The 26,373-nt window shown below is 40.6% G+C and overlaps 1 protein-coding gene across 3 annotated transcripts in view; it reads right to left on the bottom strand.

Annotated features, from left to right (window-relative positions):
• wnt7bb (wingless-type MMTV integration site family, member 7Bb) overlaps positions 1–26,111 on the bottom strand; it is a 43,996-nt gene extending 17,885 nt beyond the window's left edge. Inside the window, exons 1-2 of one of the 3 annotated variants that reach the window (XM_058075991.1) lie at positions 25,776–26,111; positions 16,082–16,308 (exon numbers count right to left, since the gene is read on the bottom strand). In XM_058075991.1, coding sequence (XP_057931974.1) covers positions 16,082–16,308; positions 25,776–25,849 — 301 coding nt within the window. In that variant the 5' untranslated portion in view covers positions 25,850–26,111. Of the gene's footprint in view, positions 1–16,081; positions 16,309–22,922; positions 23,084–25,775 lie in introns of those variants that run through there. The other 2 variants (XM_058075990.1, XM_058075992.1) reach the window with 2 other exon arrangements.
• Between the last annotated feature and the right edge of the window lie 262 nt (positions 26,112–26,373).

The raw sequence follows: 26,373 nt of genomic DNA, 5'->3' as shown, positions 1-26,373 counted from the left end.
CCTTTAAAACAGCCAAGCGCTCCCGTCCAATAGAAAATCTTTGGCAGTACGTTATGAAAAACAGCAGAGCTTTTCCACCAAAATATCGCACTATTAGGAATGCTCACGCTCACAAAAACAGGAAGTCCCATACATGGTTATTCTGACTGCTGCAGCGGGGGCGGAGCTGATCGGCGGACCGTGCTTTTTCGTCCGATACCGAACGATGACCAATCGATCAGAGCACCCTTACGTACTAGTATTTTTTCGGTTCTTAAAATTGTATGAAATCTCTAAAAGCCTCTAAACCAGGGGTCTCAAACTCAATTTACCTGGGGGCCACTGGAGCTAGGGTCTGTGCAAGGCTGGGCCGCATCAGGTCCGCCCCCACCAAAAAAAATGCATTTATTAAAAACAGAAAAATATACAAACTTTTTCAGTGCTTTGGTTCTGATTTTCTACAATAAAAGCTCTGATAAAACATTCCACTGTTCTCAAATATCTTACTTTTTATTTTTCTGCACAAAATAAGATGAAAAATAAATAAACAAATCAAGAATAAAGAAAATCAATCAATCAGTAATAAATAAATATAATAATAATAATAAAACGGCAAATAATAAAAACTTAAGAAACCACATATAGTTGGTGGGTAGACAAATGATTTTTTTCAGATTAAAATGAACAAAGCATTATTAGAGCCCTGTAGACATGACAAAACACGACTATAGTCACATTTATACTCTTTTTATTTACAACATATTGCGCAACTGCAGGGTCTTGAGACACATGCTAACTCGCAAACTAGAGAGCTAGCGACCTAAACGGTAGCCTTCAAGTTATTTCCTTTAAACTTAAATAGCCAAAAACTTACCACTTCCACACGGATAGGGAGGATAACTATTAACAGTTATTTAACCTTTAACATGAACATTAATCAAACGTAATAATTTTTTCTGGGTACATGATACCATACAGCATCCATATCAAACTTGCGTGGGCCGCACTAACATTAAACTTTCATATCAAGGCGGGGGCCTCAAACTAGTGTCCGCGTGTTTGAGACCCCTGCTCTAAACGCTTCCTATAGCTTCCAAAGAGGCGAGGCGTGCCTCATTTGCCTGGGGCCCCGGCTTTTAGGGGGCCTCCGAGAAACCAGGTGCCCCAAGTGCTAATACATGTACTGCACCAAAACGACAACAATGGGAATTTACAATTCAAGTATGAAACAACGCGTAGCAAACCCCCTTGTGGGACCCCCGCACGGTCCTATCTGCCTTCAGCGCTTTCTGCGTCAATCAGTGCGAGCCACAAGGTTTGTTGGTCGGACACCGAGTTCCCCACTTGGGAGACAGACGATGAAGAGGAGTTATCCAGTGGGGCAGAAAAGAAAAAGCAGAGGAGGGAAATGGAGGAAGAAAGAAAGAAAGACAGTGGTAAGGCATCAAATGTCCCAGAAATTGTGTGCAGGGAATTTCTTGCTTTGAGCCGCCGAGGACCCTTGCCCCGCCACTGGGCTTCCAATGAGGGTCTGGATTCTGGTTGAAGGTATTTTTGACCAATCTTCTTTCCAAAACATCTCCAGTTGAGTCAGGTTTGATGGTTTCCGAGCATGGACAGCCCGCTTAAATCATTTTCAATAATATTTCGGTCTGGGGACCGAGATGGCCATTCCAGAACGTTGTACTTGTTCCTCTGCATGAACGCCTTAGTAGAATTGGAGCAGTGTTTAGAGTCGTTGTCTTGTTGGAAGTGTCCAACCCCGGCACAACTTCAACTTTGTCACTGATTCTTGAAGACTGATTCTTGAAGACTACTGACTGGAATCCATGCCACCTTCAACCTGGAACCACCACCAAATGTTACTGTGGGTAGCAAGTGTTTGACTTGGAATGCTGTGTTCTTCATCCGCCATGCATACCGCCCATTGGTGTGTCCAAATAACTCCATTTTAGTTTCATCAGTCCACAGCACCTTATTCCAAAATGAAGCTAGCTTGTCCAAAGATGCTTTAGCATACCTCAAGTGACTCTGTTTGGGGCATATGTGCAGAAAAGGCTTCTTCCGCATGACTCTCCCAGAATAGCTGAATAGTTGAACGATGCACAGTGATCCCATCGGCACCAAGATCATGTTGTAGGTCTTTGGAGCTGGTCTGTGGGTTGAGTTTGACTGTTCTCACCATCCTTCGACTCTGCTTATCTGAGATTTTTCTTGGCCTGCCACTCCGGGCCTTAACTGGAATTGTGCCTGTGGTCTTCCAAAATGTTCCTCAGTGCTGAAATATCTGAACTAGCTTTTTGTATCCTTCCCCTAAACCATGATGTTGAACAGTCTTTCAGGTCATTTGACAGTTGTTTTCAGGCTACCATGTTGCTACTCTTCAGAGAAGATTATTGGTTTCACCTGTGTATGTAGGTCAAGGGTCAATGAGCTTACCAAACAAATTTTCTGTTCCAATAATTAGTGTTAAATGTATTGAAATCAATAAAACAACAAGGGTGACCAAAGTGATTTATAAAGGAAAATCTTGAAAATGACCACGGGTGCCCAAACTTTTTCATACAACTGTAACTCCAAGAAAACCCTTTCATTGGTGTACAACTGCACTCTTTCTCTCCTGTAGCAAAATAAGGTAAGAATTCTGTCCAAAAGAGGCACGGTTAGACTGCAGTGTTGAGCAAACACGCACACACAGCAGCAGAGCCCGACAGTGCCACTGAATGGCCTCCCTGCCTGTTGATGGAGCAGTGAAGGGGAAAGCTTTTTAAAGGCCATCCCGGACATGCACTCACGACCCTGACACACACACACACACACACACGTGACAATGGACTGGGAGTTTTGCATCTCAGAAAGCACAAGCGAGAGCAGACACATTGAAGCGTCACAAGTGAACAAAGGGAAAAGTGTCACCTGCTGGCGACCGACGGTCTCTACACCTGAACGCAACACGTACTGTACTCTGCATACTCCCTAACATGGGCCACAAACACTTATTTGTAGCATTACAACACTAATTATTTATCTAACAGTTAACAGAAAACAGGAAATAGCAAAATAGTAGGACATTAAGTCTCCATATTAATACAAACTGATTGGTTGTATTCCAGGATTATTCAAGTGGAAGCCCATGAGTCTTGGGAGCGAGGGACATTTTTGCAACAGATTCCTAAAAATAGCCCAGCACTGTGGTATGTTTGACTGGCGTTTTTCTGCAGTATAGGTTCAGAATGCTCCTGTTGCATAGAGGATGTCTGACTAGATTTTCTGCTGTAGATCATGAAAAACAGGAGTAGTCCTGTCATACAGAAGATTTTTGCAGATTTTTTTCCTCAAAAATAGCAAACTATTCCTCTCATATAGATGACATTTGATATTTGGCAATTTTGGCAGCAGTTTCGTAAAAACAGCAGAGATATTTTTATCGTAAAGAGGATCAATTAGTGTTTTTTTTAAGAGTGTTTTTGTCCTATGTCCTCAAAAAATCTTTTAAGAGCGTTTGTGGCAGTACGTTGAAATTTTCAAACGGTAATTTATTTTTTTTTACACTTTTTAAATTTTTGGTTTATTTCTGCTTTTATTTATGTATTTATTTAATGTATTTCTATTTTAATATTTAAGTCAAACTAAGCAAATGCATTTGTTTTTTCACATTTCACAAATCACATTTTTCACGTATACATATACAGCAAGTTAACTAAAATATTGCTAAATTGTGTGTTTGATAAAAAAGTCATGATCGTATTTGAATTTAAGACTTTATTTATGAGGACATTTGATGAAATTATGAAATTTAATGGGGTCAAAGTGTTAAGACATGACAGATCCTTGCATTTATATTATTTACCAAGTAAGAATAAGAGTGAAGGTCCCTTAGTTTTCTGAAAATGAAATGGAATAGACCAAGGGTCTCAAACACGCGGCCCACGGGCCAAATGTGGCCCGCAGGACACTAGTTTGAGGCCCCCGCCTTGATATAAAAGTTTAATGTTAGTGCGGCCCGCGCAAGTTTGATATGGATGCTGTATGGTATCATGTACCCAGAAAAAGTAAATTGAGTTTGAGACCCCTGGAATAGACCATTATTTCTTATAAAATGTGGTCCCCAGAAGAATGAGTTGTTGTGTGCTGCTGTGTTCCAATAAAGAAATACCATCATCCATCATTGCAAAAACAACATTTGACTGTAGTTTCCTCACTTTGCATGATCATAAATACTTTCCCAGTGTAGTACTGCTACTGCCTAGCTTCAAGTCCAAGATGTCCCATTGAAAGAGGGGAAAAAGGCTGAGGAAATCCCCTCGTTTTGAGTACCGATGGCCGCTACTGTTTTCCGTTCCGCTTTCCGAAGCGTTGCTATGAAAGTACAGCGCGCCCCCGGCTAATTACAGACAAAGTTGTGGTCGGCGAGGTTTGCAGCTCGAGTTATTAGCGCAGCCTGCTACAATAAAATAATATTGTTTTACCAGAAGCGGGCACCACAGTCACTGGTGGGGGAAATGACACCTCCACCCCACCAGACATGACAGAATAAACAAGGAAGCTGAAACAATTATTCACGGGGATACGGTGAGAAGTGAGCTGCCTCCCAGGTAGGGAAGACTGAGTTGGCATCTTGTCGTTTTTCCCTCAGGTGAGACGTGTTAAAACAGGCAGAGATCCTCCATTCCAACACTTTTATCCTCATAATGACACCACCACAGCACAACGTAATCTATGTGGAGCAAAAAACATGAACTGTACATGTATGTGACATATACAGATCTGCATTGCACCTATGATTAATCTTTTTTAACCCCCAAATAACAATAAAAAAAAAAAACAATATAAAAGCTACGAATTAATCACAACTTCCGAAACCAGCAGAGACAATTTTCATCAATCTGAAGAAGACAGCACGTGACGAAATATTGTGGATGGACCATATTGACAACATGACTGAAGAGTCTTGAACCAGTCATGAAATATATATATATATATATATATATATATATATATATATATATATATATATATATATATATATATATATATATATATATATATATATATATATATATATATATATATATATATATATATATATCACTATATTGACACTTACTATGGTACCCATTATGTCATTGGATGCTCATATCACCTTGTACTTCGGTACAAGGTACATTATTAAAAAAAAAAAAACCTAAACTGTATTATGGAAAGCAGGAAGTGAAGAAATGTAACAGTTAGTGATTGTAAAAGTACCAGATGGAGGGGTAGGATTTAATAAGCTTTGTTTCTTCCTACTCCTTTTGGACATGTGGAACTGGGAACTGATTATGGGATGCACTCAATTGGAATCTGATGCATGTTCAAATGAAATAAAACCATTACCAACAAAATAATGGCACTTCCTGTGACGACGACCTTTGGCTGGAATAACTAACTCATACAAAAAGTTAGGATTGCTGATAATTGCCAATGCGACACGTTAAAAGACGGATTTCCAAGGTTTTGATGAGCAACGGTGGGATGGTCAGAAAACCAATCCAAATGAACCAAGCCATACCAGTACAATATTATGACAAGATTGGCAGTATATGTCCTGTATCTTAACCACTAACTATTTGGACCATTTTTCAAAATCTAATCTTGGATTCAGGAGGATCAGTGTGATTTTCGCATGGAACTGTAGACCAACGCTACACTCTCGGCAGGGTCCTTGAGGTTGCGTGGAAGTTTGCCCAACCAGTCTACATGTGTTTAGTGGACTTCGAGAAGGCATTCGACTGTGTACTTTGAGGAATCGGGTGGGGAGTTCTTTGGGCGCATGGGGTATTCAGGCAGTTCACTCCCTCTATGACCAGTGTCAGAGTTTTGTCCACATTGCCAGCACTTTTTTGTCTTTCAATTATCGGCCCTTTGTATTGAGTTGTGGACTCCTATAGAACAGTTACACACAATAACCCCCACACAAGTTCTAGTTCTTCCGCTGTACTTCTTTGGACATTGTGGTTCCCGTGAAAACGTGTGTTTTAATGTATTTCACCCATGGCCCGCCTCCAGTTTAACACAAGAATACGACATTCTAGCTACGACATTCTACTAGGAGCAGTGGTGCGTCTTTGTAGTGATGTGGATTCTGCATTTGTCCGTTGTAGTGGAGAGGGAACTAAGCCGAAAGGCAAAGCAAAAATTTACAGATCGATCTACGTTCCACCACCATCACCTATGGCCTATCACGATAATGCATATGTCAATTTATCGAACGTTAAAAAAGTATGACATCTTCAATAAATTGATTTTATTTTATTTTTATTTTACCTTTATTTACCCAGGCAAGCAATTTAAGAACAAATGCAGCCTTGATATGCATGTGTGTATACGTTTGTGGGTCTGCTGTGTCACACAGGCTGGATGACAAGAGGCGTCACCCTGCATATGTCTGTGAGCATTGGTTCTATAAGTGGAATGAATGGAGAACCTTTGCTCTTAGCTCATTCAGCCTCTTTGTGGAGGACGGGCTACTAGCTACGGTAGCTATTACCCTAGCTGCAGTTAGCTCTGTGAGCCAAAATTCACTAACATTAATTAGTCAATATGGGTCAATTATGACAAGTCTAACTTTTATTATCAATACTGTTTTGAAGCTGTACCCGGACTCCTCGGACTAAGTTAGTGTCCTAACATATGTGCGCTATTGTAGCTCCAGGTCATGTCCTCCCCATCACTAAGCGTCCCAGTAGCAGTGGTGTGATTGTTGGCGCATGTAAATGTCCCACGCGCAGAGAACACAGCGATTGGAGCGGGATTGTGCGGAACAAAGCGAGCCGTGAGATTACAGTTGATCCTCTCGCATCCTGCTTCCTCTTGTGTCTAGCAGTGCTGGCAGACACAACAGACGCAGATCCCAACCATAACACATGAAGGGACGGACGGACGGACGATCGAGGGGTCCGCAGGGTGACCCCAGTGTGGGGGCCTCATCGAAGTGGAAGAAACGCCTGATTCACGTCCACTGTCAGTTAATCAACGATAGCGTCTGTGTGGGATGGATGGGCCCACCTGAGATAGATGACACTTTGTGGGATGTAGGATATGACCTTTACCCAACAACAAAACACCCCGCTCTTCTACCTGACACTTACAGGAAACACTACACACACACACAGTGCAGTGTTTACCCTGGCTTGCACATGGACGATGGTCAGACAGGATCGCGAGCAACCACATGATGATGGGCTGAAAAATAGGCCTTCATCCACCACCGCCACCGCCGCTCTTCCACCTCTGCACAATGCACGCATCATTACCACATGTTCAGCCACACACTATCACGCTGCTGGGCTCTCAAAGAGAGAGCACCACTGCAAGGGTAACCCCACATACTGGAAGATGAATGGGGGTGGGGGGGGGGGGTGAAAAAAGGAGGAAATCAACATCTCTGAGCATTTTGTCAAGTCCTTCAAAAACTGCTGCCGGGGGCATTTTGTGCAAGGGGCTGTGATGCACATTTCTGCCGTCTGGTGTAATGGTACAGCTGGTCCTTTTTATGGCAGAAGGCGCAAGTTCCGTCCCAGCCCGAGGACACTTCCACACCTGCTGCCGCCATGATAAATAAGAGAATAAAATTGCTAAATGTATCTATCCTCTCACCTGTCAGTCTCTGGTGGTGTAATGGTACAGTTGCTGCCTTTTAAGTCTCGTCTTAAAACCCACTTTTATTCTCTGGCTTTTAACTCGGAGTGAGTCGTATGGTCCTGTGTCTTTTAGTTATTGTTATTGTTATTGTTATTGTTATTGTTATTGTTATTGTTATTGTTATTGTTATTATTATTATTATTATTATTATTATTATTATTATTATTATTATTATTATTATTATTATTATTATTATTATTATTATTATTATTATTGGTTTAATTTTTTCATACTTTTATTGCTTTGCTTCTTTTACATTATAAAAAGTAATTTAAATAAATGATAATTAACAAAAAATATATCCAATAATTTCAGAAATGACTACATATACATTAAATTAATGAATGAATGACATTTAAAAATAGGAAAAATATATAAATTGATGCAGTGTATATGTGTGCGTCGATAAAATGAAAAAGATTTAAAAAATATTCATAAAATATACACAAAACAAAATTATTGTCAATGTACAGTATGTAATTTTTATTTCAGTATGTATTGGATTTGAATTTGTAAGTTAAGCTAGCACACTTCTACGTTTTAACTTCTTTGAACACTGTATATATATAGAACATATATATATATAAATTTGTTATATGTTATATGTTTGTTGAAATTCAAAAAAATTATTATTATTATTTTAATTGGTTTTATTTTTTTCATACTTTAATGCTTCGCTTCTTGTTTTTAATATTTTAATATCTATTTTACTATTTTATTTCTTAAATGATCTTTTAGTTTTGGATTAAATTCAATTTGTACCTTTATTTATTGTATTTTTTTTTTACTTTTTATTTTACTACTCTGTGCAGCACTTTGGAAACTCTGTTTATAAAATGTGCTATGTAAATAAAGTGGATTGGAATGAATTTTAGGGTTGTTACACTTGCCGTACTGTTTAAAAATGAATTGTTTATTCATGGACATGAATATGAATATTACAGTGTTTTTAGTCGTGTGAACGGGGACCATTTTGACATTGTTGTGTATGTGAAACTTGCTAATAACACACTTGATGGTGTAGCTAGTGTACAGATTGTACATCAGTATCAATTTTACTATCCACTCAAAATGTCTAAATAGCCAGCGACACAATCAATGCTGCACGAGTGCTGCTGCCCACCAGAGAATCACGCAGATGGACATGAAAACGTACATCGCGTGACCGTGCGTGTGTTTTAACTTCATACTTCTACTCTCATTTCCTTTGTCTCAGTCAAGAGCAGGAAATGAAGCATGAATGGAACATAGCGGTCATTTAAATACATTTCTGTCTTTTTTTATTTTTGCCAGTTCATTATTAGCTTTCGGTTGGACCGCGCTTGTCATACATACAAGGATATGATTTCACCACAAATGACCATCGAGTGATTCCGAGAAGAGACGCAGGCTCCCGTAATACGTTTACAAAGTGCAAAAGCGTCACGTTGTTCTCGCAATGAGCGGCGCCCCTATGACAATAGAAGGGCAATTATAGGGATGATAATTGCACGTTTTTCCTTCATTTGTGAAACGCTTCATGAACATCTACGGCCTTATTGCCTTCCTACAAGGAGACTGCAATAACAACTTCAATCCTGCACCCCTTGCAGTACTTTCCACATTAGTGCTTCTCGCTGACGTACAAATCCTTTATCTCTTTTTTGGGGGGGGCCTCCTGCTGCCCTGCAGCGACTCAGGCAGGTGGATTTGCCCATGAGACAGCCTGGGAGACAGTACTATCAGGACATGCACACACCCTCTATTGTCCAAGAGGGAGTTTCTGCTCTGTGTCGCTACAGTGGAACCTCCAGAGTTCCCTTGAGGACGTCTAATTTGGAACTGGACAAAAATACGCCTTTAAAGTCACACAACAGCATCAAAAGGTTGCTTTTTCTTTGGATTTTTGTGTGTTATTTGAGGGAAGAAGAATGACATGAAGTTAGCAGTAACTCAACTGTTTTGAGTTAAATATCTTATTATTATTTTTACAGTTAAACCATCGTGCTTCTACATTTTACAGAAGTTATCTTCTATTTACACTAAAAGGTAAAGGTTTCTTGCAACGTAAACATATCAGAGGTCAAACACAATCCTAGCATCGTTGCTTCTGAAATGACACTCCACACTCTTTATTGCTCTCTGGTTCTACCATATCTTACTTATTGTGTGGAAATATGGGCTAATAACTATAAAAGCAATCTTCACTCGCTAAATGTACTGCAAAAAAGGTCAGTAAGGATAATTCATAATGCCGCCTACAGAGAACATACTAACTCCTTATTTCTAAAATCACAAATACTTCAACTTGCTGATATAGTTCATCTTCAAACAGCTAAAATAATGCATAAGGCTAAAAATAAGCAATTAGCTAAAAATGTCATCCAATACTTCTCTACAAGAGAGGAGAAATATGATCTCAGGGAAGAAGTACATTTGAAACACTTCTATGCTAGGACTACGTTATGCTAGCCATAGCATTTCAGTATGTGGAATCAAACTATGGAATGGATTGAGTAAGGAAATCAAACAATGCACAACGATGAGCCAATTCAAGAAACAATACAAGCAGTTGATGTTTGCTAAATACAAGGATGAAGAGTCTTGAACCAGTCATGATGTGCTATATATATCAATATATTGACACTTACTACGGTACCCATTATGGCATTGGATGCTCATGTCAAAAAATAAAAAAATAATAATTAAAAATAAATAATAATTAAATAAAATATAAATTAAATAAAATAAATAAAAAAAATTAAAAACATTTTTTTAATTTAAAAAATTTATAAAATAAAATTAAAAACAAAAACCTAAATTATATTTGGAAAGCAGGAAGTGAACAAATGTAACAGTTACTGATTGTAAAAGTACCAGATGGAGGGGTAGGATTTAATAAGCTTTGCTTCTTCCTACTCCTTTTGGACATGTGGAACTGGGAACTGATTATGGGATGCACTCAATTGTAATCTGATGCATGGTCAAATGAAATAAAACCATTACCATTACCATAGTGTTGCTTCAAGAAAGGATTGTGTATATTATGTTCCAGATGACACGTCTAAAGCGTACACACACACATAGAAGGTAGACCTGTACCACAAGTGCCACCGCATCCATTCCTCTCTGCGCTGACAGCAACATCAAACTCGTGTCATATCTCACCGCCGGCACAACAAAACAAAAGCCTTTCAAGCCAGGAGGAAAAAGGCGGAATGACGACGGTGACAAACTGGCTGGAAAGTCAAACAGAGAGTAACCGGAGTGCGTGGTTTTATGATGTCGGGCTTTGATGCTGAGTGGAGGCTGCTGAAAGGTGTCTGTTTTCAAGACACAGTCGCCAACATCAAGTGCGTTGCTATTTGAAAGAGTGCAAATAGGTTGAGACATTCCTTTTAAGACGATTTGAAGAGGCCGCAACCTGTGTTCGAAGCTGATAGATCGAGAAATGGACACAAAAGGAGTGCTTTTGGAATGACAGGGAGTAGAAAATGGAGTCATGCCATTCATTAATACTACTGATAATATTGATTGCTTCCACTAAGTAAAAAAAGTATATAGAACTTAATGAACATTACAAAAAAATATTTAAAAAATTATAATATAATATATAATATTCATTCATTTTCTACCGCTTTTTCCTCACGAGGGTCTGGAGCCTATCCCAGCTTAATATATAATAATATATAATATATAATATATATATATATTTATATATATAATATATGTAGAATGTACAAAAAATATCAAATAATTTTATGAATAAATACATAAAACAAATAGCGTTTTAAAAACAGATGCAGGAAAAATTTATAGAATATAAAAGAAAATTAAAAAATATTTTTTAAAGTATAGAAAAAATATATATAATATATAATATATTATATTATAATATATATAATAACATAAAAATCTATTTAACTCTTTCACTCTCGCTTTCTTTCTATATTTACTACAAAAAGTATCCAAGAATTTAAGAAATAAATCAAAATGAATGAATAAATTGCATTATAAAAAGTAATTTAAATTAATGATAATCTACAAAAGAACATAAAAAAACACAAAATGTAAAAAAATATATCCAATAATTTCCAAAATAACTACATATACATTAAATTAATGAATGAATGACATTTTAAAAATAGGAAAAATATATAAATTGATATGTGTGCGTAGATAAAATGAAGAAGATTTAAAAAAAATTCATATAATATACACAAAACAAAATTATTGTCAATGTACAGTTTGTAATTTTTATTTGAGTATGTATTGGATTTGAATTTGTAAGTTAAGCTAGCACACTTCTACGTTTTAAATTCTTGTGTGACAAGTAAAGACCGTTATATGTTTGTTGAAATCCAAAGAAATCGGACGTCAAAGGGTTGTTGTCGCTTTAGATTAAGTCCAGTCTCTATGGATAAAAGTAATGTATTTCATTTTGTATACCTATTTATTAATTATTATACAATGTTTCTGTCAACATTTATACCATGCTTTCTTTATTTATTCTGTATTACCGAATAACAAATGGTCAGTAATTGCTGATACAAGGAGAAGTGGGAGGATTAAGTCAACTCGGCTTCTTCCTCTCCATTTCAAACATGTTGGAAGTGGAACAAAATTGATGGCTTTGAATCCCTGCGCCGCTTCATGCCATTGTTCTCCAATTTGTCAGTCACAGGGTAATAAAGGAGCCAAAACTCTTGGCAAAAACACTAGTTTGGCACTGGCACACAAACATTTGGGGCACTCTAGCCTTGGCAACAAAAGGCTAAAACACCTATGTTGAAAATAAAGTGGGAACCAACACAGTGTAGATCAGGTTCTCCGGTCTTATTTATGTGGAACGTAAAGCCGCGGTCGGCCGAGCTCCTCCATGCAGTCCAAAACTAAAGTGCTCATCATTTGAAGGATTTAAGTTTAGAACTTCAACGGGAGCGGAACAGCTTTTCCTTTGCACTTAATTATGATGAGGATGGACGTTTATTTTCCAGAGGTGTATTCCATGATTTCATATGTCTCGCTAAAGAATTCCATAATTTAGCACTTGGACAATTTGAAGTAATGTGACAAACAGTGGAAAACTAGCCCAGACGTTGGTGGCAGGTGTTTAGAGTGAACACTAGAAGTTTGCTTTTTTCCACAGTGTCCGACTGACATGGGAATTCTTCACTGGCGGCGATGCCTGGGGTCTCCCACGGCAACCGAGTGGGGCGCTACAAAAATGCTGTCCCATGAAGAAGAGAGCCTCGGCGTCGACTACAACACATAGCTTCATCCCATCATAGATACACAAATAAATAAAGGTAGATATGGACTGACAGATATCGATACATAGATCCGCTAAAAATAACTGAAAATGCTATAATATCCACACCAGAATCATCAACATTTCAACAATAATTTTGTCCCTGGTAAAGCTAAAAACTCCCCAGTAAAGACAAAGCACATATTAATCGCAATGCAATTATCAGCAATATGGCCGACCTCTATAATCACCACCTAGTTGTTTTCCAAAGCTAATGATTTGCAAGCCAGCATTTTATGACGACGTATCCGCAGACTCGACTCGCAGCGCCTTTTAACCTCAACCCAATCGCTCGTACAGAGCACCACGGCTGGAGGAAATGTGGCATTTATTTTGGTTTGGTCCCACATGTTGATGACAAGCAACTTTTTGACCAGAAGTCTGCGTAGCAAGCACAAACATGTGAGGTGACTAAAGAGGCCAATTGCTGGGTTAATATGAAGAATGATGGATGAGCTTCCCAATGGGATGCCACCAGGTCAGCTCCGTTCAACTGAGCCTGCATGTTCAGTTAACCAGGTTGCAACAAATTCCGAAAAACAGCAGATATTTGACAAGTATTTTTACAGTAGGCACTGAAAAACAGCAGATCCAGGAGCTGTGACAGTGGATCCTGGTATATTTAGCATTTTAGCATTTTCTACCGCTTATCCTCACGAGGGTGACGGGGGTGCTGGAGCCTATCCCAGCTGACGAGAGGCGGGGTACACCCTGGACTGGTGGCCAGCCAATCACAGGGCACATATAGACAAACAACCATTCACACTCACATTCATACCTATGGACAATTTGGAGTGGCCAATTAACCTAGCATGTTTTTGGAATGTGGGAGGAAACCGGAGTACCCGGAGCAGAGCCTTCCTATTTATAGACGATCTTTGACCAGTGTTTTTGCACAGGCATTCCTGTCATATACCGTATGGGCTCTTTGACCAGTGTTTTTGCACAGGCATTCCTGTCATACACCGTATGGGCTCTTTGACCAGTGTTTTTGCACAGGCATTCCTGTCATATACCGTATGGGCTCTTTGACCAATGTTTTTGCACAGGCATTCCTGTCATACGTATACCGTATGGGCTCTTTGACCAATGTTTTTGCACAGGCATTCCTGTCATATACCGTATGGGCTCTTTGACCAGTGTTTTTTGCACAGGCATTCCTGTCATATACCGTATGGGCTCTTTGACCAATGTTTTTGCACAGGCATTCCTGTCATACACCGTACGGGCTCTTTGACCGGTGTTTTTGCAGTAGATTCCTCAAAACAGCAGAACACTAGTATGATCTGAGATCTTGGATAGCATTTTTGCAGTAGGTCCAAATGGGGTCTTTGACGAGTGTTAAAAATAATTTTCCTTCATCTTAATTTATGACCTTTTTATGACTACCACTGAGAAATGCACAACATAAGAACAGTAGAGAAGAAATTGGGTTTTTTTAATGTGGCCCATCAACAACAATTTAGTTAAATAAATCTGGTCTAAGTACTTTGAAAAATGGGAATCATATTTTTGTATCACAAATATCCATTCAGACAGATGCATTACAACCATCTGACGGACTGAAATCAGACCTGTTTTTCATCTGCTCACGGATGACAATCGGTTCCACTAAATCATATGTAAAAAACAAACAGGAGCACCATTGGAACACAAGGCAGCACATCCACGACGAAGACAAAGTGAGTCTAAACAGAACCACTGGCCTCAATGCATAAACCCAGCCACAACTTTTTTGGTCTGAAGGGACATATGTGACGCTACCTTCAAAATTAAATGAACGTTACCAAGCTTTACATCTGCTTTTTTTCCTGCATACACAGAGAAGCAAGGCATGGATGTAACCACTTGAAGGCAATTAACAACAGATGTGTCCGTCGAGTTGACTCAAAAACACCACCATTAGTTGTCTCCTCATCTGCAATGTCATTTTTCAACAGTAGTTTTTAATCATGCGGGGGTCATAAAGCCAGAACCGAAACAACAGAAAGAAAAACACAACAATGAAGACTACAATGGGGCCCGGGATCGGTAGCATGTGAAATTCGGATTCGGATGGTTATACAATAGAGTGTGTTACTGGTTTGGGTTTTTTTGGAGTGTGTGATGTGTGCAAACTTGGGTTTGGCCCGTGATGGGCTGCATTTTCATAGGCCACAGAGGGACTGGTACCACCACATGTTGCATCCATTCCAGTTACAGTCAAACAATAGGATGGCTCCACGTTTGATGGGAAGGTTTCAATAGCATAACCACATGATCGGTAACATTTGCAAGAACTGAACTTAAACTTAATGCAGTCTTATTATCAGATATGTCAATTAGTGAAACCCATTTATGTCCACATCCCGTCTACGTCCATCAACTCATCAAGTCCTGGTCCGCCATGCTCTTACTACTAAAATATGGGAGTTCCCCGGGAAAAACAGATGCATTGACGAATACGAGAATATGTTTGTTGGTGAAAGTCAATTTATCTAATAGAAATTATCTGTGTTTGTTGGTGTTTGTTTGTTTGTTTGTTTTTTCAGCTATTGGGTAGTTGCTTTTTCCGAAACAATGATGCAAGCCAATCGCATTGATGGTTGCATTTGCCGTCTGGGATGAGGGTGAACACTTCCATTACGATTCAATGGCGATTAAATGGGGGCGGCACGGCGGCCGAGTGGTTAGCGCGCAGACCTCACAGCTAGGAGACCAGGGTTCAATTCCACCCTCGGCCATCTCTGTGTGGAGTTTGCATGTTCTCCCCGTGCATGTGTGGGTTTTCTCCGGGTACTCCGGTTTCCTCCCACATTCCAAAAACATGCTAGGTTAATGGGCGACTCCAAATTGTCCATCGGTATGAATGTGAGTGTGAATGGTTGTTTGTCTATATGTGCCCTGTGATTGGCTGGCCACCAGTCAAGGGTGTACCACGACCCTCGTGTGGATAAGCGGTAGAAAATGAATGAATGAATGAAAACAAGATGCTGTGAGCTATTTGTCAAAATAGTTGCATGGAAATTGTTTGTGTAGTTTTTGCATAAAAAAACTAGAACGTAATCAGCTAGAATCGGTTCACACGTGAAGCCATGGACATAAAGTGTAAACGCATTCTTTGCCTTTTGCATGATAAACCAGACTGACCTACACGCAGCTCCTGACCGAAGACCGTCCTTTCCCCCAGTGCCGAACAATTCCAGCGTCCGTAGCGGAACTGATACTGACACTCATTGATGCCCATCTGGGCGCCTTCGCCCACAACAATGATGGCGTCCGGGCGGCTCTGGCAGATGGCTCGCTGACGTGGTGCCAGGCCGGGAATCTTGTTGCAGATGATGTTGGCGCCCAGAGCCACCACTGAGGACAGGGCCCTGCCAAAAAGACAAGAACACCATCACACACATGGTTAGAACTTCCAGAGGATGGTCAGATTGGCTGACTTGAGTTCATGTGAGGTTCCCCCGGGGATGATTCATTTCAACCAGTGATTGATGTACGTTCCATAGTAAAGCGAAAGCCTTTTTCTAATGCTTTGGCAGTTGGGTTTTCTTATTAAATGTCCATTACTTTAACTCTTGGTCTCTCAGGTTCACACATGCACGCGGTTGCATAGTTCAAGCCACCCGATACTCACCCATTTCAGATTTAAAAGATATCAGGACTGGATTATATTTGGAATTGAATCAGATCTGAATGGAATATCTGCAAAATGTTAATTCATTAATGACGTGGATCTACCGAAGCTAGGATGTATAGGACTCCTACTGTACATCTCATAGTGCTTTTTACAGAATTTACAGAATTTGAAAGGTAACATAAACTACCTTTCCATTTAGTCATTAAAAAATGAGGGGGGTATTGGTTTGTGGCTGCACGGCGGACGAATGGTTAGGGCGCACAGCTCACCGCAGTTCAATTCCACCTTCGGCCATCTCTGTGTGGAGTTTGCATGTTCTCCCCGTGCATGCATGGGTGATCACTAAACTCATCACACAGCAACTTAACACTCCCAAGTTATAACTAATAAATATACAAACATATACCGATATATCCGCGAGCGGTTAGCGCACAGACCTCACAGCTTTTTTCCAGGTACTCCGGTTTCCTCCCACATTCCAAAAACATGCTAGGTTAATTGGTGACTCCAAATTGTCCATAGGTATGAATGTGAGTGTGAATGGTTGTTTGTCTATATGTGCCCTGTGATTGGCTGGTGACCAGTCCAGGGTGTACCCCGCCTCTCATCGGCTGGAATAGGCTCCAGCATCCCGCGGTAGAAAATGAATGAATGTATTGGTTTGTGTCTGCTAGCTTTTCTACACCTGAACAAAAGTGTCAACGGGTGGGCGGGGCTTAGAGTTTCTTGTACAACACACCTGCTGAAACTTTAGGATGTTTGGTCGAATCACCACTAAATTTGGTACAGCTTTCAGGGGCCTGATAAGCCAAATGTGTGTGAAATTTGATTGGACAAACATGGCCGCCATCAAGTCAAATGTCTTTGCAGGGTCAAAGTATTACCCCTTGCATTGCCCCTACCCCTTAAGACCGATGTCTAAGGGGAAGTAGCCACTACAAACTATTATGGTGGAGGACCGGCAGCAAGGCAGTGTATAAAACCTGTTAGAAAAGGCCCACTAAACGATAGAATTCTCAGTAAATGTCTCACAATTGAACTTTGCACTGATGATGATTTGTGTCGGCGGGCAACATGGGTGGACGATGATGATGATGATGCAGATGTTAGCTTGTGCGCAATTATCATTAAAGAATATATCATTCCTTAAGACTCACAGCTGCTTTTATTTTACACCAACACATGGGACACATTAACAACACTTAATCTAAAAGGTGACTAAATGCTGTTTATGAGATGACACCCCGCGACTTCTCAGGGGTGGCAGCTTGCACACATCAGCGTGCTAACATGCAGCCAAACACAACTGTTACAGCACACAGAACCGCGCTCGTGCCAAATTTTCAGGGATCACCACAAAAAACTGTTGTAGAAGATTAAGAGCAAACAGTTGATGGATGGTGAGACCTTTTTCCACACAGACAGCTCCTCTCCAATGAAACCCAACTGCAGCTGTGACACCGCACTCCAGGCCCGGAATACAAAGTGCTCCGCTCTTAAAATGAAACGCACCAAAAAAAAAGTCATCTTCAGAGTTTGCACCATGTCCACGTTAGCTCACATGTGTCATTCCACCTCTTGTTGCTCCGCTGACCCCGCCATGACCCCCGTTGGCGTATACCCCGGTCACCAGTGGCAACCATGACATCCCATCCATACCAACGAGGCTCATTGTGGGGACTCTGCTTTTTTACACACTAAGCGCTCTTTCCAAGATGAACTATCGCGTAGACCAGGGGTCTCAAACTCAATTTACTTGGGGGCCACTGGAGCTAGGGTCTGGGTGAGACTGGGCCGCATCGGGTTTTCCAAAAAAAAAAAAACTTTTTTATTAAAAACAGAAAAATATTCAAACTTTTTCAGTGCTTTGGTTCCGATTTTCTACAATAAAAGCTCTGATAAAACATTCCACTGTTCTCAAATATCTTAATTTTTATTTTTTCTACACAAAAAAAGATGAAAAATAAATGAAACAAATCAAGAATAAAGAAAATCAATCAATCACTAATAAATATAATAATAATAATAATAATAATAATAATAATAATAATAATAATAATAATAATAATAATAATAATAATAATAATAATAATAATAATAATAATAATAATAATAATAATAAAACGGCAAATAATAAAAATTTAAGAAACCACATACGTATAGTTGGTGGGTAGACAAATTATTTTTTTCAGATTAAAATGAACAAAGCATTATTAGAGCCCTGTAGACATGACAAAACACGACTATAGTCACATTTATACTCTTTTTATTTACAACATATTGCGCAACAGCAGGGTCTTGAGACACACGCTAACTCGCAAACTAGAGAGCTAGCGACCTAAACGGTAGCCTTCAAGTTATTTCCTTTAAACTTAAATAGCCCAAAACTGACCACTTCCACACAGATAGGGAGGATAACTATTAACAGTTATTTAACTTTTAACATGAACATTAATCAAACGTAATGATTTTTTCTGGGTACATGATACCATACAGCATCCATATTAAACTTTCATATGAAGGCAGGGGCCTCAAACTAGTGTCCTGCGGGCCACATTTGGCCCGCGGGACGCGTGTTTGAGACCCCTAGCGTGACTTTGGTGCCGGTTCTTGCAATCGGCAGCATGACCTCACCATGACCTGACAATAACGAGGTACGTAAATCAACTGTGAAGCCACGCGCACTCACACACACTTTGCACATGCAAAAAAATGCATCTATAAAAAAAATAATAAAATGTAAAAAATATGGCAACATTCAACGTAGGAAAACATGTATACTTTAATGGGGGGTTTAATTCAGGTTTTCCGTGAATAATACTAGAAAGAAATGCCTTGTGGATATCAGCATTTGGTTAATGTTCTAATAAAACAAGCATTTGCTTTGTTTGGATTGAAATAAGCTATTACAAAAAGTTACAAAAATGAGTAGCTCTAACTGGAAAAAAAAACTTGGTGACCCATAATTAGTGTATTTTATTGAATGTATTACCAGTAACTATTTACAAACTATATGTACGTATATACAGCATATAATATGCCTACATCATAACTTGACAATAACACGTCTATATCTTTAACACAGCTTTATGTGATCTTCTCAAGGGACAACACTATGGAAAATTGACTTGGATATACTGGAGAGTAGTCAGTGCATAGCTGGTGTAGCAGTATAGAATTTGTATCAATATTGTTATTGTCTAAATAGCTAACAAGATAACAGTAGCCACGTTTACATGAGGAGTTTTTCTCTTTCCGAATTGATTCTTTCTGAATGACCTTTCCGAAAACAATGGTATCCAGGGAAAGGAATATTCCAATCTCTTGTCTACATGCGCCGCTATAATCAACCAGAATAGTCAATAGGGCATGCCCAGTAAAACGTAAACATCAACATCACGTGATAACGACTTCCTCGAGTTTATCTTTCACTTGTTGGAATAACTCCGTATTGCCAGTTTTTTATTCGTCCAGTCTTGAAATTCTGTTCCACAGATGGCGCTAATGCACACGAAAGCTGCTTGCCAACCGCCAATAAACAACAAAAGAAGAAAACCTGACAACTTTCCATTTGAGTGCTTACAAGATACCTCAATCGGATTAGGGAAAGGAATATTCCACCCCTGTGAATTCGATTATATGTTCATTGGGATTGACACTTTTCTTTCGGAATGAGGTGTATACAAAGGCAAATAAACCGAATGCAATTGGAATATTTGGGTCCATGTATACGTGACTATTGTCTTGCAACACCATGGACTGGGGCTGCACGAGTGCTGCCAGCACTTAGTGAGCTGTGGTTCATTGAGGGAGAACATGTACATTGTGACACCGTGAAGCAGAAACTGGGTCGCATTGAAGTTTTTTCCAATACCAGGAGTCCGAACACACCTCCAAGGTGACAAGTGAAGGTTGTGGATTCCGTATACCTGAACCCAGTTGAGAACCTGTGGGGCATCCACACGGAGAAGAAAAGTGGAGTAGTGCAAGGTGTCTAACATCCATCAAGGCATCAAGGCCCAATTCCATGACATACTCACTTGCAGCTATTATATCATGCTCTGCTTTACAATGTCACAGTACATGTTGGAATTCCTCTCAATGGACCACAGCTCCCCTAGTGCCCGGGAAGCACACCCACCACTATGCTTCACTGGAGCCAAGAAGGTGACTTATTCACTCACTATTATAAATAAAAAGTTGTGTACTGCCTAATGCTTCTTTTGAGTGAGCAAAGCAGTGAACACGCTCCTTCTTACATCCGGCGGATAGAAATCCATTTAGCTCACATTCCACTGAGCATCTTTGCCAACGTGACCTGACATCAATGCCAAAAAAAAGGTACATCCGTATAGTGCGAGGCTCTTACATCATAGTGTCGTGTCGCCCCGAGACAAAAGTGGGCGTCCGACGTCACGGCAGACGTCGGCTGCAACCACCTTGTCCATCACATGGACGTGCACTGTGAGCCAGCGCTCTGCTCCCAGGCATGAATGTTACAGAGGAATGCACTTTAAAAAAATCATGTCTGGGACACATTTTAACTTAGATGGAGGACTCCTCTCCTCCGCCTCCTCCTCTTCCTCCTCTGAAAAGCAGTTTTAAGACTGAATGGGATGCTCTCTCTCTCTCTCTCCACTCCCTTCGAGGCAGTCATCATATTGCATATTCTTTTAAAAAGTGACTATTATCATGATTATTTCCAATCAATATCAATGGAAGAGAAACCCTTCAATAATGCTAGAAAACAGCATGACCGTGCTGCATGCGTGCACGCAACGAGTGCAGCCACTGCACTTTTAACTTGGAAAAACCCCCAAAAACCACATCTATTTTAGCAGCAGGTTTGGGGTCTCCGGGCAGCAGAGGAAGCGGGCAGAAAGAGAGAGTCGAGAAAGAGAGAGAGAGAGAGAGAGACGGACAGAGCCAGAGAATGGCTTAGTAATTATTTTGGAAGTCCGGATCCTTGGGAGGAATGATTGGTGTTTAATGAAAAGCCACCAGGCGGTTAGGGTGTCAATCACATGAGATGATGAATGAACGATGAGGTCATGCATTGACAGGTTCAAAAGCGTGAAAAAGTAACACTCATTCAAAAAAAAAAAAAAAAGAAAAGTGGGAACAAGTTGTGAACATCTCTGCCACTCAGTGGACAAAAAGAAGCCGGCATGCAAACAGACGTTGGTGTTTTTGGTGAATAAATCTGAAATACTGAAAAAATAGTTGTTTATTTTTTATGATTTATTATGCCACCTTTAATAAAAAAATAAAATCTTTCAAACGGTGTGACATATCACTTTCAATAATGGCATACTAAGTTAATTTGACAAAAAAAAAAAACAATTTTAAAATGTACTTTTATGTGGGTGTTCTGGTGTGTGTAATTATTATTATTAATGGTAGTGTTAATTTAGGGGCAGTTATGGTGTAAACATTACACTGGACGGCACTCTAATACATGTGTACACAGTTTATTTACATATTTGTTGACCCTTTGGTGGGCGACTCAAAATTAAACAGTATCGCTCAAGTATGTGCTCGATGCTAGGATAATATTTTTATTATACTTTTTAAAAAAAAGAATCAGTGTGGCGCTAACCTTCTTTGTAAAACAGAACGGCGAGCCTCGGGCCAATAGAGACTGAGCCTCGGGCCACAAATGGCCCCCGGTCCACACTTTGGACACACCTGTTTTAAATAACTGCTTGTCATAACATAAGCGTTCGTGTTGAAAAGGGTCTTTTTAAGTCGTGTTTGTTGTCATAAAATGAAACCTTTTGTGTTATTTATATAGCATTATTATCTGCTAAGGTGCTATGCTAGCATTTATTTTTCATTTTCCTTGTAAAATTCTGATGTAATTTTCTTCATAGAGCATGTCACCAGGCCATAAAAAACACGAAGTTCCACAAATGGCCCCCGGTCCACACTTTGGACACACCTGTTTTAAATGACTGCTTGTCATTACATAAGCGTTCGTGTTGAAAAGGGTCTTTTTAAGTCGTGTTTGTTGTCATAAAATGAAACCTTTTTTCTTATTTATATAGCATTATTATCTGCTAAGGTGCTATGCTAGCATTTATTTTTCATTTTCCTTGTAAAATTCTGATGTAATTTTCTTCATAGAGCATGTCACCAGGCGATAAAAAACACAAAGTTCCACATACGGGCCTCGGTGCCACACTTTGCACACCCCTGCTTGTAATGACGCTCTTGATGGTTAAAGGTGCGTTTAGGTGCCCCGTTGTTACAAAGCAAATGTAACTTAAATGTAACTTTTTGCTTTTCAGTACAAGAGAGAAAAGAACCTGAGCGAAGGAAGCTTTAGGAGTTAATTCATGAACTTACAGGTAGCTGCCGCTGGTGAGGATGAGGAAGATTTGCGGGTAGTAGACTGACAGCAGCACACTGCGCGACGAGAAGAGGATCATGATGACATGGAGGAGCGAAAGCGATGGCAAGATGGAGAAACACACACTCCCCACCACCACCACCACCACCACCACCACCCAAAAAAATAGTCTCTTAATTCCAAATTAGTCCTCTTCCTTCCCTGTCAGGTCTACGCCGCTCCGCGCTGCCGTGGCCGAGTGTGCGGGGCCGGGGGCCGGGGTGGGCTCTGACATGTCTCCGCTGCTGCGATGCTCGGTGGTAGTGGTGGTGCGTTCAAGGACCTCGCATGGCAGAAAAGTGCCTGTGCTGCCATTGGGCGGCCGCAGACGACCGCAGTCCGCCCACTTTGCCGCTGTGGGACAATAGGGGGGGTTGTTTGGGGGGGGTGACACTGATCCGAGGTTTCATTCATCATCACCAGCCGCCCCACCCGCCACCCCCCCTCTATCTATACCTCCCAAACATCAACAAACAGTCATCACAGTGCAAAAAGAAGTGTGTGTGTGTGGGGGGGGGCACATTTTTTGGGCAGGATGAGCTGTTAAATGCAAGCTTTGGACTGGAATATGGCAAATATTCTTATGGAAGTTGAAATATCCTAGACTTACCATTCCCTCAAAGTACTCTTGTAATGATACTCATGCAATACCGTTGCACTACAAGCATGGATTTGTGTAGTGTCTCCTTGTGTGTGTGTGTGTGTGAGTGTGTGTGAGTGTGTGTGAGTGTGTGTTGCTATGAGGCTGTCAGTCAACACCTGCAGGCTCCAGTCGTCGTAAATGAAGAGGGTACAATGAAAGATTTAGTGAGAGTAAAATGGGATGGAAGGAATGAGCTAAATGGTCGGGCTTAGTAAACACAGTAAGCACCCCCCACCCCCCCACCCCCCACCCCACCCCATCTTACCACACACACACACACACACACTCACAAACTCAGACAGCTCACTAGAATGTAAACACAATATTTCCCCTGGAAGCTCACAATGCTATGCACAATATGTTAGTAATATTATGTCCAATTTGTTTATTTAAAGCACAGCATGTTATTTTTTTGCCAAATAAAGGTAATAAGTAAGTGAACTGAATTGTAAATAGAATATATTAGCATAAAATATCGCCAATGAAGAGGTGTTTATACACTAAGCCATGACTAATATAGCGGAGCCCCTATTATGAGCAGTGGCTGCTGCCAAATAAGTAAGACGCTTTTGCGTGATGGCGGTCATGTTTTTCCACCAATCTTGCCCAAATTGTACATATGCGTGGTTTTGTCTGTACAATTTTTTCAGCATACCGAAAATTTTACAGCGATTGAGTTAAACACCCTTTAAGCTGCAGCATCTGTTTCGTGGAGCCGCGTGAGAAATTTCAAGTCACTTCAACATATGGGGTTTAATAACGGGGTTTGTCGTGTGGTGCATTTGTGGGGTGGGGGGGAATAATAGCACAGGAGACAGAATTGGGGGTGCACATTTGGACCAATTTGGATCAATTTGCATGCAGCGGTTCAGGCGTAGAATGTGATCTGTAAACTACCATCACAAAAACACAGCATGGCTCTCATTGGTGGCATGTCTATGGTGAATTTACATTCATTCATTCATTCGTTCATTTTCTCCCGCTTTTCCTCACAAGGGTAGCGGGGGGTGCGGGGTACACCCTGGACTGGTGGGCAGCCAATCACAGGGCACATATAGACAAACAACCATTCACACTCACATTCATACCTATGGACAATTTGGAGTGGCCAATTAACCTAGCATGTTTTTGGAATGTGGGAGGAAACCGGAGTACCCGGAGAAAACCCACGCATGCACGGGGAGAACATGGCCGAGCGTGGAATCGAACTGGCTGTGTGGCCTGCGTGCTAACTACTCGACCACCGTGCAGCCCCCATTTAGCATTAGCAACTGTGTAAATGTGAAAATTTTCAGAAAACTGCCCATTTGGGATTTTTCTCTCCCGGTATTTTTGGCTGAATTGATTTTCTCTGAAACTTTTCAACAAAATGTTGCCTCAACAATTCTGCATTCACGAGCCGCAAATCCGCAGATTTTCAATTGAAAAATGTTTCTTTATTTGCGGGCATTTGTGTTTTTTCTCTCGCACCCTTGGTCGGTAGTAATTAATGAGTAATTAACAGAGCAATCTTGTCATATAGAAGATCTTTGACTAGCTTTTTTAGTAGGTTCTTAAAAACCGCAGAGCCTTCCTGACAACTTGGAGTCTCCAATTAACCTTAGCATGTTTTTGGAATGTGGGAGGAAACCGGAGTACGCGGGAGAAACAGTAACAATAAACATTAAAATAATAGTTAAAAATAATAGTAAAATAGATAAACAGGAACTAAAGTATAGTATATGTCTGTTATGGCGGCATATAATGTAACGGTGTACCAATGATGTACAGTACAGTAGTGTCAATTGTACATCTTCAGGGCCACAAATGGACTACTACTGTGATACACAGCTTAAATCATCCACATTACGAGCGGCTTCCTGTGTGCGTGTGCGTGTGCGTGGGTGTTCTAAAAGCAGAGGCGCTGAGGGGAGGGATGAGGAGAGTTAAAGCTAAACAGGTAAAAACTCAGTCTGGGCCAATGGAATGTGGAAATACCACTCTTGTGTGGTGCTATTAAAAAAAAGAAGAGGTATGCACGGCTGCAAAGAGCAACTGCTTGTGAATGACAGTGAAGGAACCAACGTGCTGGTTTGATTGTAGCTCTAAAATTGGTTGAAATGTTGCAGAAAATGGAAATATTTTAAGTTTAATTGCATGTTTGAGTGCCCCATGGAGGTAAACTCACCCTAGTCTGAGGTAGATGATGCCCAAACACAGGAACACAGGGTACAGGGTCCAGGTTCGGAGGGGCTTGTGCATGGTCGGTGCCACTCCGTGCGTGGGCCATGCACTTGTACACGACGCAGTCACTAACTATAACTAACTATCTCACTAATTAACTAACCCTTCCACTTGCACACATGGCGGCTCTTCGTTGCTGCACTGAGCTCACGTGGGACCATCCCCATGGTACTGTCCGGTAAAAGCCGAGCCGAGCCGAGCCGAGTGAAAATTGTGCAGGTGAGATGGTGGAAGGGTCCACAATGAAAGAGCAGGGGGGGATCAGACTCTCCTTTCCGCAGTCTAATTAAGAATCCCCTTGAAAAAACGCCGCTTTTAAGGACCTTTCCATAGCAGCCGCGCAGGTAAGAGTCTATTACAGGTAAGAGAGGAGTTGGGAGGGGTGCACGCCTACTCCTCCTCCTCCTCCTCCCTCCTCCACGGGTGGCTATGTGGATAATGGGGCCGGGCTTGCGCGCCGTTGTTGCACACACCAAAGTGATGATGTTGGAAATTGTCTTTTATACACAAGCAGAGAGAGAGACAGGCCTTTATAAAGCGCA

This window comes from Doryrhamphus excisus, chromosome 6 (genome assembly GCF_030265055.1).
Source record: "Doryrhamphus excisus isolate RoL2022-K1 chromosome 6, RoL_Dexc_1.0, whole genome shotgun sequence".
Lineage (NCBI taxonomy): Eukaryota > Metazoa > Chordata > Actinopteri > Syngnathiformes > Syngnathidae > Doryrhamphus > Doryrhamphus excisus.
The sequence above is the reverse complement of the archived record's forward strand: the minus strand, read 5'-3'. Positions and strand labels throughout refer to the sequence as shown.